At 41.9% G+C, this 18836-nt stretch overlaps 1 protein-coding gene across 1 annotated transcript in view; it reads left to right on the top strand.

The window, feature by feature from the left end:
* PREX1 (phosphatidylinositol-3,4,5-trisphosphate dependent Rac exchange factor 1) overlaps nucleotides 1-18836 on the top strand; it is a 232807-nt gene that overhangs the window by 121765 nt on the left and 92206 nt on the right. Inside the window, exon 6 of the mRNA XM_082225791.1 lies at nucleotides 12413-12574. Coding sequence (XP_082081917.1) covers nucleotides 12413-12574 — 162 coding nt within the window. The remainder of the gene's footprint in view (nucleotides 1-12412; nucleotides 12575-18836) is intronic.

Below are 18836 nucleotides of genomic sequence, written 5' to 3'. Positions count from 1 at the left end.
TTGTTATGTTCAGTTTCTGTGTGACTTCATACCATATGTGTATCATTGAAATCCAATACAGATTATTAAAATTAGGACAATTAGTATAGGTGGTAGGAATGCAGGAGAAATTCAGTTCATTTCAAATTTAAAAGTGAGTATGTCAGATTCACGGTTCCAAAGGTGTACAGGTTTACAAAATAGGTGTACAGAAACACATCTATCCTTCAAATTTTGCACTTATCCACATTTTGTGATGTGGTTCTCCAACCAAATAATGTTTATAAAAATGAGGGGACAGTATGCCATATTCTAGGCCAAATAACATAAAAAGTGCCTTATATAAGGAATATTTGTTCGCAAAAATGTGTCGATGGGTCAAAACTGCATACAAAAATGTGTTTATTAGGAGAAATCTGCAGTAAAATTATGATGACAAGTTGGTACCTGGATAGCAGATGGTGCAGGCACATAGGGCACCAGTCACAGCCTTTCCCACTATGGTGAAATGTGATTTTTATTTAAAATAAAGCTGTTATTTCTAAATATGAGTATGTATAACTTACATGCACTTTCTTAAAAAAATAAAGGCACAACAACCCACCTTAAGAAGAAATGAGCTCCTTTTGACAGCCATTAGAGCAGTGTTGGCTTTCAGATGCATAACCAGTGAAAAGCTTATGAGCTAGCAATATTGCATCAGTTTGTATTATCTCAAGTAGACTGGTCCTGCATGCAGAGGCAGATTTACGGGAGTGGCGTGGAGCCTCGGGGTGAGGGGCACTGCTGGGTGGGGATAAGACAAACGAGATGTGTGCAAAATTGCCTTTTTGGATGTAGACCTGGACTTCTATGAATCTATGTTTCTTAATGTTAATGAGTAGCAATACTTGAGTCGGGATTTTGCCCTATTTGTTCTGACGTAGCTAAGTCTAGGAGTCAGGCTGTGACAAATTTAGCTTTTCTTTAAATGCCGCATCAGCTTTCACAACAAGTACGAAATAACCCCGTTCCGTGTATTTACATTGGCTCAACGTTTGAGAGGAAGTTGAAGCCTGTCAGTCCCGTGGATTTGCATTGGGATTATGCGTGACACTTGGAGGACTTCTTAAACCTCTAGGATGGGCCAACAGACCAGAGGAAATAGGGATTTGATAAATGTGGTTTGTATACATTCCTCTCCAAGGGCCTCTATAATGTTTATGCTTCCTTATATATCCACATTGGGTTGGGTTGCATAGTTGGCTTTCTGTTGTGTTTATGGGAGTGTCGAAACTCAAAGTTGAGCAAACAGGGGGGAAAGGATATTCTTAGTGCTGACCACAGATGGAAGCCTGATTAGGTTGCAGAATTCTGAGGTAGGGACGTGACCTGTGTTACTTGAGATTGCAGGTATGGGGACCCCAAATCTACCACCTCAGGGGGAGAGATTCTAGGCCAGCACTGTTTCAACTATGTTACTTTTCCATTTGCAAAGAATTCTTTGGCGTGGAGGAAAGCACTGAAACGATGTGATCTCCGGTAATCTCTTCTGCTACCACTTTCTGCTGTATGTGTAGACTAGGCCAGAGCTATGAGTTGGGATATTGAACCCCAAAGGATTCGATTCCTCCATCTTGCAAAGGAAATAAAGAAGATTATTTTCAGGGCCTTATATACACAGGCAACATTTTCCTTGTTTGTTCAGCCAAGGTCATAACCACCAGTTCTGTCAAAGGTAAACTCCCCCTCCAAGAGTTTTCCAAACCTGGATTCAGCTTTAGGCTAGATGCCCTTCAGGACTTAATTTGAGCAAAGGCTCAGCCTTAGAACTTATTTTCCGTGCTTAGGATTCAGGGTTTTTGTTTGAGAATAAAAAGGAGTGCTCCTGAGCACAAGCAGAGTGACATTACTTATTGTTGAGTTATCATATCTAGCTTTCTCAAGAGTTTCAGGGTCAGGTGACCTAAATTTACTAAGGCCTGGTTTGTGTTCAGTGCTAAGCCATACCATGACAAAATATGGACTAACATGAGAGTGCATCAATGAAAGCCACAGCTGCTTTGCTCCAGATAAACCACAAACTGCGGGGAAGGGCCCTAGCTCAATGGTAGAGCATCTGCATTGCCTGAATCCCACTCCCAGTCCATGGCATCTCCAAGCAGGGTTGGGACTGCCCTCTGTCTCAAAGACTGAAAATCCCTATCAGTGTAGATGATATTATGCTAGATGTAGCAATAGTCTAACTTTGTATAGTGGTACCTCGGGTTACATACGCTTCAGGTTACAGACTCCGCTAACCCAGAAATAGTACCTCGGATTAAGAACTTTGCTTCAGGATGAGAACAGAAATCACGTGGCGGTGGTGCGGCAGCAGCAGGAGGCCCTGTTAGCTAAAGTGGTGCTTCAGGTTAAGAACAGTTTCAGGTTAAGAACGGACCTCCGGAACGAATTAAGTACGTAACCAGAGGTACCACTGTATTAGGCATCTTGCTATGTAGTCAAGATTTCAGTAGTTTACTGGCATAAGTGTTAATCCAGCCCTGGTCCCTTCTACACTGTGCTAATGCCTAGTGGAAATTGAAGCCCAAGCACCAAAAGAACTGTTTCCCTTTAGAAAGGGCAACTTCCATGAGCTCAGGTGGCTGGTGGTTGTAGTGGCGCAGTGATCATGTGTTAATCATATCCTTAGGGTGGGAATTAAATGCACTTACCTCTGTTCTCTTGCCCCCTAACATTATCGGCATATGTAGGTCACAGCAGCACACCCTCAGAGTCACCTGATTGATGACTTCGTGGTGTGGGGATTATGGATGCTTGCTGTGATTTTTGACCCTTGCACCCAGGATTTTGCAGGTATCTGGCTACAGTTCAAGCCGGCATTATTTTGGTTTCCATGCCTTGCAGCAATGTGAGCCACTTGAAAGCCACATTTGATAATTATAGGCTGCATCCTTGGTTGGGAGATTCCTGTGCTTCTGAGAAAGGATAACCTGGAGGCAGGAGCTGAGTTGCCAGACTCCAAATCCACTTGAAAGGTAATGCAAAACAGCATGGTGCTTTGCAAGCCTTAATGATGGTAGGTGTCAGAAATTTGAAATGGAAAGCAGTGCCTATAAGAAGTGTGATGGAAATCTGACAAGGTGCCCTTTATTCCCCCTTCCGGGATTGTTAAAAGAGGATAGTGCTAATTAGCTAGAGGTTAAGGTGCTAAAATATTTCCCAACTCAAGATTTATGGTGAAGTCTGTGTGTGAGCTCACAGCCCTATAGGAAAATTAAAACCTGTCTCTTCTTCATTCTTAAAAATCAATTTTCAGCCTAAAATAATACTGGCTTATTGTTGAAAATAGCTTAAGTGGGAGAGCAATATTTTTATGCATGCAGAAGCTGACAGGTTTCATTCCTTCCTTCTTCAAGGATGAAAGCTGATGATGGGAAAGACCTCTGCTTGCAGGCCAATCTACATAATATACCATGGTACCTCGGGTTAAGAACTTAATTCGTTCCGGAGGTCCGTTCTTAACCTGAAACTGTTCTTAACCTGAAGCACCACTTTAGCTAATGGGGCCTCCAGCTGCCGCTGCGCAATTTCTGTTCTCATCCTGAAGCAAAGTTCTTAACCCTAGGTATTATTTCTGTGTTAGCGGAGTCTGTAACCTGAAGCATATGTAACCCTAGGTACCACTGTATTGTCCTTCCTTCCTTCCTTCCTTCCTTCCTTCCTTCCTTCCTTCCTAGTGTGCTTAAATTGGCTGCATTTACTTAAGAAGCAGTTATGGGACCCTAATTTGAAACTTGTTGCCTCCCATTTTAGGAGACATGGACTGTGGTGGTACAGGGGAAGCAGGGCTTCTACTATGTCATCACATCTGAGAAGCATAATGTGACCTCTTCAGGCTAGAGACGTGCTGGCATTCTAGGCCATTGCTGTCAACCTTCCCTTTTTTTTGCGGGAAATTCCCTTATTCCAGCACCGTTTCCCACTGCTTCCTGCTGCTATCCCGAATTGTTAGATATCCCGTAGACTGTCCCCGGGATAGGTGAGGCTGCTGATCCCTTATTTTCGAGGCTGCTGCTCCCTTATTTTCAAATCTGAAAGTTGATAGCTATGTTCTAGGCTCCTTTGGGTGCAGGAACTGGTTTGGGGCCAGTTTAGGAATGTCAACAGCAGCACCTTTTTCCAGTTGGCTTTCAGTGTCGGGCATTTCAATGCCATGCAGGGCAAAGCTGGATGAACCTGCCCAACTTCCAAAGCTCCCTGGGACATAGCTGTTCCTACAGTGAATCTTTAGGGCAGGGGTGGCTAATTTAAGCAGTCTCTATGAAGCAGGGTCTGGTGATTCAGCCTGAAAATGGGGATAAATAGTTTTCACATGATTCTAGCCGAAGGCATCATCTGGTATATCACAAGGAAACATGACCAATTAGGAGCTCACAACACCATGTACCAGTATTGTTGAAATAGTAATGAAGCAATGCAAAAGATAAATATAAAAAAAGTTATCCAAAGCATGGGAAGAAACACGAATCATATTCATTGGCTATCATGGCTCTCTGTTTATGAACATCTGAAGCTGCCTTATCTGGAGTCTTGACCATTTGTTCATCTAGCCCAGCTTGACAGGGGCTCTCTAATAGCACCTCTCACCTGTGCTACCTAATATCCTTTTAAGTGCAGAGGTCATGGAGTGAACCTCAGACTTTGTGTATGCAAAGCATGTATTTTATCACTGAATTACAGGCTCTTATCTAGGATTTGTTTGGCTATGCCCTGCTTGGATTTATTTCCAGAATCTGCATTCTGCTGCCGGACTCATTAAATTTGCTGTTAAAAAATCCCACTGCACTCATGAGGACGACAGGAAACGGGATTGATTGGTGCAATCTCTCGCCTGCTATTAGTCCTAGGTTTTCCATAAATCTGTTCTGCAAGAACAAACTGTGTTTCATCATGCAGAGTAAAAAAGTCAAGAGTTAACATTCTGTTGTATAAAGTATCTCACAGGCTTTCCTCGAAGGGAGTGTTCTGAAAATTCAAGAGGTAGAGCAAGGGAATACTTTTATGTGGATTGTTGTAATTTTCATCAGCAAAAGTATGTGCCTTGCTCCCTGTTTTAAGTATACAAACGAAGATGTTTAATCTGGTGTGGAGGATAATGAAGTGGGCGGTGGCAGGGCGGTGAGACGAAAACAAGACCAGTTTCTGTACAACAACATCCCTTCTTCGAGGAAATGCTAGAGCTGGGTTTGGTTTCAAGATGTTGTTTTGTAAAGATGCTCTCTTCTTTCCATCCTCTCTATTCTGCTGTGTGCTCATTTCTGTTCTCCTGGTATGACCAAGAAAAGGCCTCTTTGCACTTCGAATCTGCCCTGTCAGGAATACTTGGGATAGTGCAGGTTAGGTTTGGACCTCAGTACATTTCAACCTATGGACCTCAGTACATTTCAACCTATGTGCATTTGTGCATACTTGATTTGCATCTTAAATCCTCAGGCTAGCAGCTTGTCACTCTGGGCTTAATGTTTACACACCCACTCCTGCCCACTGGCCTGCTTTCTCGTTTTGCCTTTCCCTCCTATCTTATAACCACACACCAGTTTTGCTAGGCCATCATCTCCATACCATTTTCCTTGCACATTTCATATAATACTGACCTTGGCCTGACTATAAAATTGGACTTTTGCAGGACTGAAATTGATTTGGGTAGAATCCATTTGAATATGCATGCATACCTATAATTTCTTAGGTTGTCTGCATCAAATGATGCAGATACTTGTTTGCAGTACCTCCTCTCTCAAGTATGTAGGTATGTGCACCTTTAGTCTCGGAGCAATGAGAGGGTTTGGACTCTTAAGCAGTCTTTTTATTGGCACAACCCAGTATGCAGGTATAAAATCACAGGATATCAAAGCCCCTTTAATCTACCCCAAGCTCACTGTTCTCCTTCCAAAGAGGTCCTGTTCACCTTCCAGTGCTGTTGTTTTTTAAAAACAGCTCCTGTAAGGCACAGTTGAACAGATTACAGTGGTACCTTGGTTCTCAATCTAAATCCGTTCTGGAAGTCTGTTCCAAAACCAAAGCGTTCCAAAACCAAGGTGCGCTTTCCCATAGAAAGCAATGCAAAATGGATTGTTTTTTTTTTCCTTTCCTGCACTAATGATAGGGTGGGGGGCTTTTATCCATTTCTGCAGTCACACAATCAATCAATTAGTAGCTGAGCTGGGTTCCACCCAGTCAGAAAAACAAATTAACCAAAAAAAGCTTCAAAAACAAAAAACGCAAAATAAATAGCAAAAACAAAAGCGCCAAACTTAATCCGTTCTCGAAGACCGTTTGACTTCTGAAATGTTTGAAAACCAAGGCGCAGATTCTGATTGGCGCAGGTGACCCGGAAACAATAGCTGACAGTTGCATTAGACGTTTGGCTTCTGAAAAATGTTTGAAAACCGGAACACTTACTTACCTGTTTTTGGCATTTGGGAACCAAGGTGTTTGAGAACCAATGTACCACTGTACAAGATTGAATCACCAACAGAAATCCCTATCCGTGTTCAAACCTCCAAAGTTTAAATTACAAAGAAGTCAAAACTAAAGTTCAGTAGCATACCTTAGGCTTCTTCTTTCCTGGTGCTCACAGACACTTTAAAATTCTCAACCCAAAGCCATTCCAACCTTCACCCTTGGAAAACCTAAACATTTGTGTTGCAGTGAATCTTAAAACATTCCTAATCCTCCTTCAGAAAGCTATCAGGGCACCTCTAAAAAAAATAGCAAAACAGCCTCGCCTTTAGCAATACAGAGAAAACAAAAGCAATTAAAAAAACAGTGTAGAAAAACTATCTAAATAACTCCTGAAAACCAACAAACATTTCTTAGTCTTATCATCCCTAGCAGGCAAAGAAAACAAATAATAAAACCAAAACTGATACAGCAAGCAATATCTTAATCTCGAACCAGATCCAGAAATTAAGCCTTTGTAATGTACTTGGGTGTTTTTCTTTTCGCTCTTTTCTTAGGCTGTGGATCAGGGCCTCCAGATTCAGGCTTCAGTTCTGTGGCAATCTCTGTGACTGCACAGAAAACTTCAATGTGCCTCTCCAAAGAGATTGAGCAAAGCTCCCGGTCATTCTGTTGCTCTGTGTTCCTGCCCTGGAACTGAGTTCTGGGCTAGTCCACTACACCCCCAACTCAAACTGCAAATCAGAGTTGCTGAACCATTCATGCTGGCAGCAAGAAATGTCCCTCTGTGCTTTAAACGGCAATTCTAGATCACAACTAGGATTGTCTTGATGGTCTCGCTCTCATTTTGAAAAGACACCTAGCCATATGCTGCAATGAATGAATGATTATACTATACTACACTATACTATATTATACTATACTACACCAAAATGTTTAAATTGTCCTCTCCTACCATACTTGTGGGACGCGGGTGACGCTGTGGGTTAAGCCACAGAGCCTAGGACTTGCTGAACAGAAGGTTGGCGGTTCGAATCCCCGCAACGGGGTGAGTGCCCGTTGCTTGGTCCCTGCTCCTGCCAACCTATCAGTTCGAAAGCACATCAAAGTGCAAATAGATAAATAGGTACCGCTCCAGTGGGTAGGTAAACGGCGTTTCTATGCACTGCTCTGTTCACCAGAAGCGGCTTAGTCATGCTGGCCACATGACCCGGAAGCTGTTCTCAGCCAATAAAGCAAGATGAGCGCTGCAACCCCAGAGTCGGTCACGACTGGACCTAATAGTCAGGGTCCCTTTACCTTTACCTTACCATACTTGTGTGGTGCACCACACCTTTTGATAACCACTGCTTGAAATGTGTGATTGAGCAGTAAGGCAAACTTTGCAAGATTTTAGCTGCTGGGTGAAATTTCCCCCTGAAATGGTTATCATAGAAACTAGCCGATGGGGTTGCAGCTTCCAGGAGCCTGCAGGTTTCACTTTGTAAAAATTACATTGCTGCAGAATCAGTGGGTTCTGACCAGACATGATAAAAGAGGGTGCTCTTGTTCTCACTGAGGAAGCAGAGAGCATTCCTAACATCTAATCAAAAGTACCCTTAACCCTTTTAATGCAGTCCTTTGTATTTTTTGTTGTTGTTTATTTCTTTCCATTATCAAAATTATAATGTGCTTATAGGAGGGGGGAAGGCATTAGGTTTTTAATTTTCCTGTTTTAAGCATTAAGAAGAAGAATATACAGTAATTAGAGGTTCAATAGACAGTGGTTGTTGTGTTGTTGTTGTTTTACCACTTTGCTCACCTGGTTATGTAAGCACTTCTGGGTTGCTGGCATGAACATTGGGTTTCTCAGATGAAGTAGAAGGACCCAGTGCAGGACGCATGTTGACTCAGGCCAAACAAAACATGTCATCTATGCTGTTAAGGCAGCAGGATAGTCACATGCCAAGTGTGACACATCTGTACTGTTGATGGATTGTGATACCTTTTCCATGCCCTGGCAGTTGTGGCTTGGCTTCACCCTGCATGGCCTCGCAATCTGCTGCTCATTTTCTTTTTTAAAGTGCTAGCAAAATTTAGCTGCATTTTAAATGCTGAGGGTGGGGAGCTTTATCTGACTCCGGGCAGATTTTGTCAGCCCTTTCCCAGAACCTAAAAAAAATGGTTCAGGCAGTTTCGCATGCCTATTTCAGGTTGTTGTTTTGCAGCCTGCAAAGGTTTAATAATAATCATCACATGATATATGTTCCAGAAGAGTTTCTCTTGATCCAGACAAGGAGAGCTCATTGTAAGCAACTTGCTTTGATGGTATCTGGGAGCCAACTGAAACCTTCAATGCCTTAAGCACCAACATTGGGTGGTCCGGTTCCCACTTACTGAAATACCACAGTTGTGTGTGCATGTGTCTTTTCTGCAGAGTCCACATCCCTAAAGGGTTGGGTTGCCTTTGGCTCTCCATATATTTTTGGATTCTAGCTCCCTCCAGCCCCAGCCAACATGTGGTTAGTGGTCACTGATTATGGGAATTTCTGGCCAGCAACACCTGGAGGGCTATAGGTTCCCACCTTTGAAATAAACCTTGACACCCATCGCAAAGACATGCATTTTGCTAGCAATAAGTAAAAGAGCAACACTAATGGTCTGCTTGACAAAGGTTTCTTATAGAATCAGAGTAGCAAAATGAAACAAGCAAAACCTCTACATGCAGTCATCACCATGCGCTTTGTTGACAGAATTAGCCGTTTCTTGGGACAGGAGTTGATAATCGTGACTCAGAAAGAACGTAGATTCCTTTTCTCTCTCCTTCTTTTGTTTACTTATGCTCGGAAAATACACCAGCCTGGTTACAGATCTGGTGCTGCATTTCCAGTTGCGTTGAAACTCACTCCATTTAAGCTGCCTCTCTGGAAACGTGGAAGGAGGCAGCTGTGCAGCGGTTTTGCCATTGGGTCACAGAGCTAAAAGCTATCAGAGCTAAATATAAGAAGCAAATAGGAGTATTGGAAGAATGTGAAACATTCCAGACAGGCTAAAAATGTCACATTTTAAACACCCTATTATGTACCAGGAGGAAACGAACAAGTTTAGTAAGGCTTTATTGAAAGGATCTTTTATCCAAATGGGGTTGGCTGTAAAATGTTATTGGTCTGAAAAAGATGATTAATTTTAAGTAGACACGGGCTACGCTCCTTGCCAAACCCAGGTCATTGTTGATTACCATCTGTTTCCAGAGTCTTTCCAGAGTTGCTTTTCATAGCAAACCTAACCTAGTTTCTCTGCTCTGGTCTGAACCACACAAATTGTAGTCTTATTCTGGTGTTTGGAACCATTGGGGAAATGCAGGACTAGCCACCAACACTACCACATGTGCCAGGCTTGTGATCCAGCCAGTACATGACTGATGTCAATAGTTTGACGTCACCTCTCTAGCCATATATACCTGCAGCTTAGGACAACACTTTACACACCTGATAAACTGAACTCTAGTCTATGAAAACCAATACATAATGAATGTATTGGTCTTCAAGCTGATGCAAGACTATTGTTTTTGAGAGCGAGTTTGGATGAATGGTGGGAAATAAGACTAGGGTGCAGGAACCTGATGTGTTCACTGGCAGGCCTTAAAGCAGAGTGTCCTCTTTTCCCTGGGCTTCTGAGAAAACAGTGGACCCGCCAGCAATATCTCTAGCCGCCTGAGAAACAGTTTCTATCCAAATTTGATTTTGGTTTTAAATGCAGTGTAAGGAGTCTCTATGGGAGTATATTGTATTTAAAAATGGGGTATCAGAGTTTTTAGGGGACTAACCAGGTTGGGATAGCTGGCTTGTTGGTTTTTGAATGTCTTATTATTTTAATAAAAAAAATCCTTCCAGTAGCACCTTAAAGACCAACTAAGTTAGTTCTTGGTATGAGCTTTCGTGTGCATGCACACTTCTTCAGATACCATTATTATTTTAATGTAACATAATTTACATTAGTAATTTAATTAGTAATTTAAATTTAACATTATTATTTTAATGTTGTACTTAATCTTGTTTTTAAGTTTTATTTTAATCAATTGTTTTTATACCTGGTGTTAGCTGCCCTGAGCTCGGTCTTGGCTGGGGAGGGCGGGGTATAAATAAATTTATTTTAATTTATTATTATTATTATTATTATTATTTATTATTTAGATTTTTCCATTTCTTTGTTCTGTATGGGACAATGACAGTAAAGATTATCGTATCGTATCGTAATAGTACAGCAACAAAAGCAGTACCCAAGGCTGGTCCAAGGGCAGAGTCTAAGCCAGCAGAGTCACAAAAAAGTGTCGTGCAAGAGGCACAATGGGAGCAGCCCATGGTCACCCTTGGTCAGGTTTGGCACAGGCAGGACTTCCATTCCCAAGCAGGGCAGATTGCTGGTACAGAGACATTGTTCCTTTTTTTTAAATGATATTTATTAAGGTTTCAAAGAAAAGAATTACATGAATTAAAAAAGAAGAAGAAAAAGAAAGACAAAAGTAAAAATAAAAGAAAAAATACAAAATACAAAAAAAGATAAAAACACTTAAAAAAATACACCAGTCTTTCCATACCTTACATTCATTTCCTTGTTTCCCTGACCTCCTCACACCTCCCTTTTTTGTATTCCAATTCAGTTAGTTAATTCAGCAATTTCTTTCCCTCTTTGTTTTTATCTTAGTCCTTTAACATAATATATTATAACTTTGGAGTCTCACCTATTAACAATCCATTTTTGCATACACCTTTATAACATTGCTGCTTAAACCACTTAACTTCATTCTGACATCATTCTAACATTCATTAATTTTGCAATATTTCTGTAAATAGTCTTTAAATTTCTTCCAATCTTCTTCCACCGACTCTTCTCCCTGGTCTCAGATTCTGCCAGTCATTTCCGCCAATTCCATGTAGTCCATCACCTTCATTGTTCCTGTAGCTCTTCCAGCCCAGCCCTGGGGATTTTGGTCTGGAGCTGCTGGAATCATCCCCAAACCAACGTGGACTCCTATCAGCTCCCTTTTCTACAGAGGTCTCATTGAAAAGAAGGTCTTACTCCTAAGGAGACACTTTCATATAGTTGGACACTTCTCCCGATTGGTTGGGTTTCCATCTGGTGTTTTAAGGTGCCATCTTTCCCTTAGGCTTGGGACCCATTCAGCCTGAATGTCAGAGGCTGATCTCACTCTGGGATCTTCATCACAGGATCCTGGCTCCTTTCCCCCAGATGGAGCCTGACCTAGGGCTTGATGTAAGGCCTCCTGGTCTTCCTCTGTTGAGGACTCCCCTGGCTAAGACATGACACAGTGCTGGACCTCCACATTGCTGGTGGTCATGTTGCCTGGGGCTGAAGGGAGAGTCCAACATCTGAGAGGCCACAGGTTCCCCATCCCTGCCCTAAAGGTATCACTTCCAGGATTATAAGCATTTCAGCACTCCAAGAAGAGACATTTACAAGTTGGAGGGTCTTATCTTGCAGTGCTTTGACATCATTTGACAGTCTTGAGCTTAATAGCTCAGTCGGTAAAGCATGAGACTCATAATCTAAGGTTTGTGGGTTCGAGCCCCACTTTGGGCAAAAGATTCCTACATTGCAGTGGGTTGGACTAGATGACCCTCGTAGTCCCTTCCAACTCTACAGTTCTATGATTCCACAATTCTAATATCTTCCTTTGAAAGCATCAGGAGTGGGGAATCGGTGGTCCTCTAGGAATTGCTGAATTGCAGCTCCCATCATCCCTGACTAAGGGTCAGGCTGTCTGGGGCTGATGGGAGATGGAGTCCAACAGCAAATGCAGGGCTACTGATTTCCCATCCCTGAATGTGTACACAACTTTGCTTCAGCACATTCCTTGATGTTGCTTCAACACCACAGTTGCATTTCCCATCTCCATAATATTACCCTTGTGCTGTCAGAATTTCCCATCTCCATAATATTATCCTGTGCTGTCAGAAGTTGATTTCTTTCTCCCCCTCTTCTTTCTTTCCAGGAGCTCGCCAAGAGGACACCCAGTAAACATGCAGATTATCAGGCAGTGCAGAATGCATTACAGGCAATGAAAGCAGTCTGCACCAATATCAATGAGACCAAGAGGCAGATGGAGAAGCTGGAAGCCCTTGAGCAGCTGCAGTCTCACATTGAAGGATGGGAGGTACGATGGCTGGAGGAACAATGAGCCTGCAATCTCGGCCTCCAGCTGTTTTGGGACTACAACTCCCATCATCCCTAGCTAACAGGACCAGTGGTCAGGGATGATGGGAATTGTAGTCTCCAAACAGCTGGAGGGCCAAGTTTGGCCATCACTTCTTTACATGTTTGTGTGCATGAGAAAATCCAATTGAACACTATGGGACTTACATCCAAGTGCATATGCATGGTTTGGGCTGCTTAACATGGTGGCAGGTTTTTGCAAATAGTACATTCTATTTTTTTGAAATGTCATGTATGGATTTCCCCCTCATTGGTCTTAAGTAAGTATAGTAAGATTAAGTGGCTGTAAAAATTACACTAGAAAGTTTTTAAGCAGAGCTGTTTTCTTAAATAATGTTTTTCTAAAAGTACAGCATTCCATACAAATTATGACAGGCAACAAATACCATTGCATTAAAATGTACTATTCATAAGATACTAATAAGAAAATGAAGATTATTCATCAATTGGAAAATATTAATTCTATCTGAGTATGTATTTCAGAACCATTCTAGGTAAAGAAAAAAAGGTAAAACAATTATATCAACCATTATATAATATAATGATATAACCATTATATCAACCATTATATAATATAATGATAAAACCATTATATCAATGATATAACCTTTATATCAGAACCATTATATCAAGCACCAACAGGGCAGACAAACCAAATCCCTGTAGAAAACTATATACACTATCCCTAAAATGAATTCTAAAGTTAAATTTAATAATCTTAAAATGATCTTTATTTTACATAAACATTCATTTATTTTTGGAATATATATGTGTTATGTGTGTGTGCTTTGCTAAAATCAACTACCATATTTTTCGCTCTATAACACGCACCAGACCATAACACGCATGTAGTTTTTAGAGGAGGAAAACAAGAAAAAAAATATTCTAAACAAAATAGTGGATATATGATTTTTGTGGTTCATGCTGTGGCCACAGACATATGATCTGACAGTGAGTTTGGAGTATCCCAATGCAAAAATCCTGAGGATCCATGCTTTGTAACCATGGAGGAGGGAAGGAAGGGGAACCATGGATCCTCTGCTCACGACTGCAGCAGATCCCCCCCCGACACCCGCAGGCATTCCCTCCATAACACGCACAGATATTTCCCCCTACTTTCTAGGAGGAAAAAAGTGAGTGTTATGGTGCAAAAAATACGGTACTTTCAAATGCAGGGGAGCTTTTTTATGTGGTCAGCAGAATCACCTAGGGTTCAGCGTTAAAAAAGATAAAGAACAGGCACTTAGATGATTCTTTGTACGGAAAAAGGATGAAACGGGGGTGCATGCTATTGGCCTGGGGTTCTGTTTGCACAAGGCAACCTCTGGCAACCTGGTGCCTTCCAGGTGTTTTGGACAACAACTCCCATCAGCCCCAGCTAGCACATGGTGAAAGCTGGTATAAGCAAGTGCACTGATGGGATGATAAAGGAAAATAAAGACCTTTCCAATTTGCAAAAGAATGTTCCCTGCCTGATTGCCTAGAGATGCTTCACCACAGGAGACCAAATGATTGGCTATTTATAAGCTTGACAAAGAGGGAAATTTAGCAGAGATGCCTCTTGTGATAGAAGCTAGTAATCAGGGGTGCAGCCTTTAATTGAAATTCAATTAAAAGCCTTCTTTGTAAGCTTGAAAATGCATCCCTAATTAAACAGACGTGATTTTTAAAAGTGTTGCATGGCTTTTAGAAGCATTGGTAAATGCCAATTTAGGAGTGGCATTCTCTTCTTCTTTCGAGGGGGAAATTTCTCTGGTTCAAGGATGGACAACCAGATGTTGTTGGATAACAACCCCCGTCATTCCTAACTACTTGATCACGTTGTCTGGGGCTGTTTAGAGTTGAAGTCCAACAACACCTCGAGGGTCACAGATTCGCCCCCCCCCCCGCTCTCATTCTAAGACAGAGCCTGCCACAATCTATGCATGTAACATCTAAAAACAAATATCCCCCCCGAAAGTGATTGCTTTAACCATATACAAATTTATGCATACGTATTTAAAAATACGATTAATGAAAATGTATTTGATCAGTAGTACAGTATTTCTTTGATCAGCCCAGCTAGTAAGGGATTCTGCAACCGCTTGGCGGATATGGAAGTTGGACATCTGTAGCAGAGGCTGTTAGTGGAAGTAGAGACTTTAGGGAGAGAAGAGTACGTCTTTTATTCTACTATATGGTGCTGTGATTGCTAAATGACTTCATGGATGTATTGGTGCCGGGAGAACAGTGGGCCTGACAGTTAAATTATCCAGCCTGATGGTTGCCAGCTGAGGATTCCTCCGCTGAAGCCATCTTTCAAGAGGTCATGTAAACTTCCTCATATTCAGACTATTGGGCGTACTCCACAATTGCCGTTGTTGTTTTGTTTTAAGGCCTGCTCATTTTCCCCTTCAAAGCTGTTCTTGGCATCCAACTTGAGCCACTTGAACAGCCCAAGATAATCCAGCTGTGTGTGTGTTTTTGGATAGCCAGCTCGGCAAACAAAGCTCTGAGGCCATGTTTAGTGCAGCAAGATTCCAGGCTCAGTTGTAATACCATTCTAGACTTGATATGACTTGGGGCTTTTGAGGGGGTGGTGGTAAGTTGGGCTGGAAGTCTGAAACCTCAGTTGCCATTTTGCCAGGACATCCATGGGAGGTGGTGTTTTATTAAACAAAACCATGATCAGGCTTGATTTTGTAGGGTTGAAATGTCCCACAGTGAGCATTCTGGGAACGAAAACTGTTTCTGATATGTTTATTGGTGGTATTTTACAAAAAAGCGCTGTCCACCGTAATTCATTCTATTACTTGGAGAGTTCAAAAGGTAAAATCAGCATTTGTCACCATTAAACAAAACCATCAGAATGTACATATAAGTTTGCCTCTATTAGGAGCTTATCTTGGGTCGATGTAGTTTTGAAATTGTTGTGACCTGCAGGTGACCTAGGAATATATAGGCAAAGGCCTTACAAATGTTGTGTTTGCATAATAGTCTGATTGCTTTTTAAAATACTTTAAAAGGTCTGCAAAACAAGTTCCAAAGATGTGTAGATATGTGTGTTGCCCTGGGAGTTAATCATAGTAATTAAATTGTTCCTACTCCTTTGCTTTCTCTCTAATCATCTCGTCTTTTTGCCTCACTTCAAACATGATCAGGTGCTAGCACAGCCTTCCCCAAGCTGGTGCCCTCCAGATGTTTTGGACTACAGCTCTTGTCATTCCCAGTAGGAGCTGTAGTCGAAAACAGAAAATTATTTACTGATGTGGAAAAGACCACAGAGATAGCAGCAGCCAACCTCTCTGGGAGGCAGCCACTACCAAAGAGCCCTCCTCTTTAACATTACCTTAATCATTAATATTTAGGCTTTTATCCTCCTCAGAGTAAGCCCACTGAAATAAATGGTGATGTCCATTAATTTAAACGAGTCTGTTCTGAGCAGAACTAATATTGGATACAACGCTTGATCATTAATATTAAAATGGTGATCTACAACAGGCATAGGCAAACTCCGGCCCTCCAGATGTTTTGGAACTACAATTACCATCATCCCTAGCTAACAGGGCTGGAGTTTGCCTATGCCTGATCTACAAGGATGGGAAATAGTTAGGCAGTTTGCTACAAGCAAACATGTTGGGACCCAGTGTGGCATAGTGGTTAGAGTGTTGGACTAGGACCTGGGAGATCCAAATCCCCACTCTGCTGTGAAGCTCACTAGGTGTCAAGGACCATGCTGAGGAGGGCTGGACTGAGGTGGAATGGTGGGAGCTTCCCCCTCCCACTCCCCTTGATCAGGATCCTGAATCTTCCCAGGTACAGGAGGACAGTATAGATTTGGAACAGTGGTTTGCAGAGGGACATAGTTCAGAAGGCAGAAGCTAGGAAATACTGGATGGGGAACAGCTAGGAGAAGAAGCACAGGGAGAGAGAGAGAGAGTGTTAACAGATTCACTGTCTCTGGAAAGCATTCATCCGCTCAGCCCAAGGTCAAAAAGAGCTGATAAGGTGGCAGCACAGAAAGCACCATGGTTACGAGCTCAGGTTACAACATGTGGTAGTGATGCGGGTGACCAGGGAGGAAGTGGGTGGAACCCTTAATTTGGAGCACCGTCATTCCTAGGAAATGGATTCTTTGTTCTCTCACTGTGATCCTTAAAGTTTCTAACTGGTAAGAAGACCCCTTTTCCTTTGTTCTGCTTATCTACTGCCAAAGGGGGGCGGCGGGCGGGGAGGAAGCTGAGTCCCTGAAGCCAAACACTTGGTGTCCTTGAGCCAGTCACTGACTCTCAGCCTAAACTACTTCACAGGGTTGTCATGGGGATCAAAGGGGGGGGGGCATAATAATAATGTATGTCACCTTGAGCTCCTTGGAGAAGAATATGGGATATAAATGCAATATATATATATCAGCAAGAGCACTCATGTAGAAGTTAGAGGGAGGTATTTGTGGCACAGTGGCTTTGAGGCTGAATTGTGAACTAGGAAGCTCCCAGTTTAAATCTCCTTTCTGCCATGAAGTAGTTTTAGACGAGCTACTATTTCTTAGCTAAGGGTTTTTGAAATGATGTATATGTAGCACACAGCACTCTAAAGTTCTATATAAATGATGGTTATTATTACTACTCTTATTAGATTTGTTGAATTGTCTGTACTTTGTCCTCCGCTGCTGAAAGTGTGAAACTCATGCAAATGTGGGCGCAGTGAAAATAGAAAGGAAGCTATTCTGCTGACAATGTGTGTTTCACAATCCCCCAATGGTTCTCTTTTTTATTCTTCCCAGAAAGACATCAGTAGGTCAAATTATCTCATTCACTTCCTTAGTCTGGTATGAACAGCAGATAAGGAAGTCACTGTTAGCATCTCCCTCCCTCTCAATCACACCACAAAGCAAGAAATATACATACAAGCACACAAACAACACATTTCTCTCTTGTGAAATGTATTTGCCAGGTGTTTTGCTGGGTGTTAGTCACTGCAGCTTGGAGGATTACCTGTGTGTTTCTGCCCTTGGGAAAGCATAGAAAATGTATAAAAAACACCCAACTGTTTCATTGGATCTGGTAAAATTTTCATTCCAGTAGTTTGGAGTAGTCATGGAAACTTTGCATCCGTTTTTCACTTATGCCTTATTGACTGCATTTGCATGAAAAAGCAAACCATGGTTTACTGTTGCATTCATGAGCAACCTCAAGCTCTGGGGCTCCTGCTTCCTCTTCTCCCACACATGCAGGGAGATTTGAAGCTTCCTTTCCTTTCCTGGTTAGTGTTAAACCATAGTTTGCTTCTGGATCTAAATGTGGCAAACCATGGTTTGCAAAAGCCATAGTTTACCCAAATATTAAGATAATAATCAGGACCTTCACATTTGTGGAACTCTCTGCCCTGGGAGGTCCAACTTGCCTCCTTTTTTGTTGGCTTTCTGTTACCTTTTGAATATTTGATTTTGTTTCAGCAAGCCCTTGACCTGACAACAGTGATTAGCCCCCCCCTTGCTCCCTCAAAAAATGTATTTTGTTGTTTAAAGCAAGAGCAGCAGTATAATTTTGCTTCTGTTGTTTTTGTTGGAACTTTATAATTATTTTACTGCTATGATTTGTTTTCATATGTTAGGCTAATCACCTTGAATGGTGTGTTCTGAAGTGGAAAAGGAGGATACAAAACTCAAAATACAAAATGGCATGGTTTACAGTTGTACTGCAGTGTCTGAATTTATATGGTGTACATACTGTACAACACCTGGCTATTTAAGTGTGCAGCAAATAGCAGGTCATATCCACCCTCACACGTTACTCTCTCCCTTGGACAGAGAGAACACACACACACACAGAGAGAGAGAGAGAGAGAGAGAGAGCTTTTCCATAGGGTCATGCCCAAAGTTGGATGCAGTAGGGTCTTGTTGAATTTGCAGGATTATTTTTAAAAAAACAACTGCCATCAAGTTGAAGCTTTCATTGGTATATATTGACTTAAATGCAGAATTCCCAGCTCCCATGCTTACCAGCACCATCCTTCAGCTTCTAAAGTGTGCTGACACTTCTTATCTCCTTTACTGTTGTCGTGCCCAGATTGGAGGTGAGGGGAATCTGGGATCCAGTCAAAATTCAATGGGGAAAGGAGGTATATTCAACTTCTGAGACACATTTATCGGGCAATTATTGAAGACCTTGGCACTGGTGCCAAAATACCATATTTTTCGCTCCATAAGACGCACCCGACCATAA

This window comes from Podarcis vaucheri (genome assembly GCF_965113315.1).
Source record: "Podarcis vaucheri genome assembly, chromosome: 6".
In the NCBI taxonomy this organism is placed as follows: domain Eukaryota; kingdom Metazoa; phylum Chordata; class Lepidosauria; order Squamata; family Lacertidae; genus Podarcis; species Podarcis vaucheri.
Note: the sequence above shows the minus strand (reverse complement) of the source record. Positions and strands in the feature narration are given on the sequence as shown.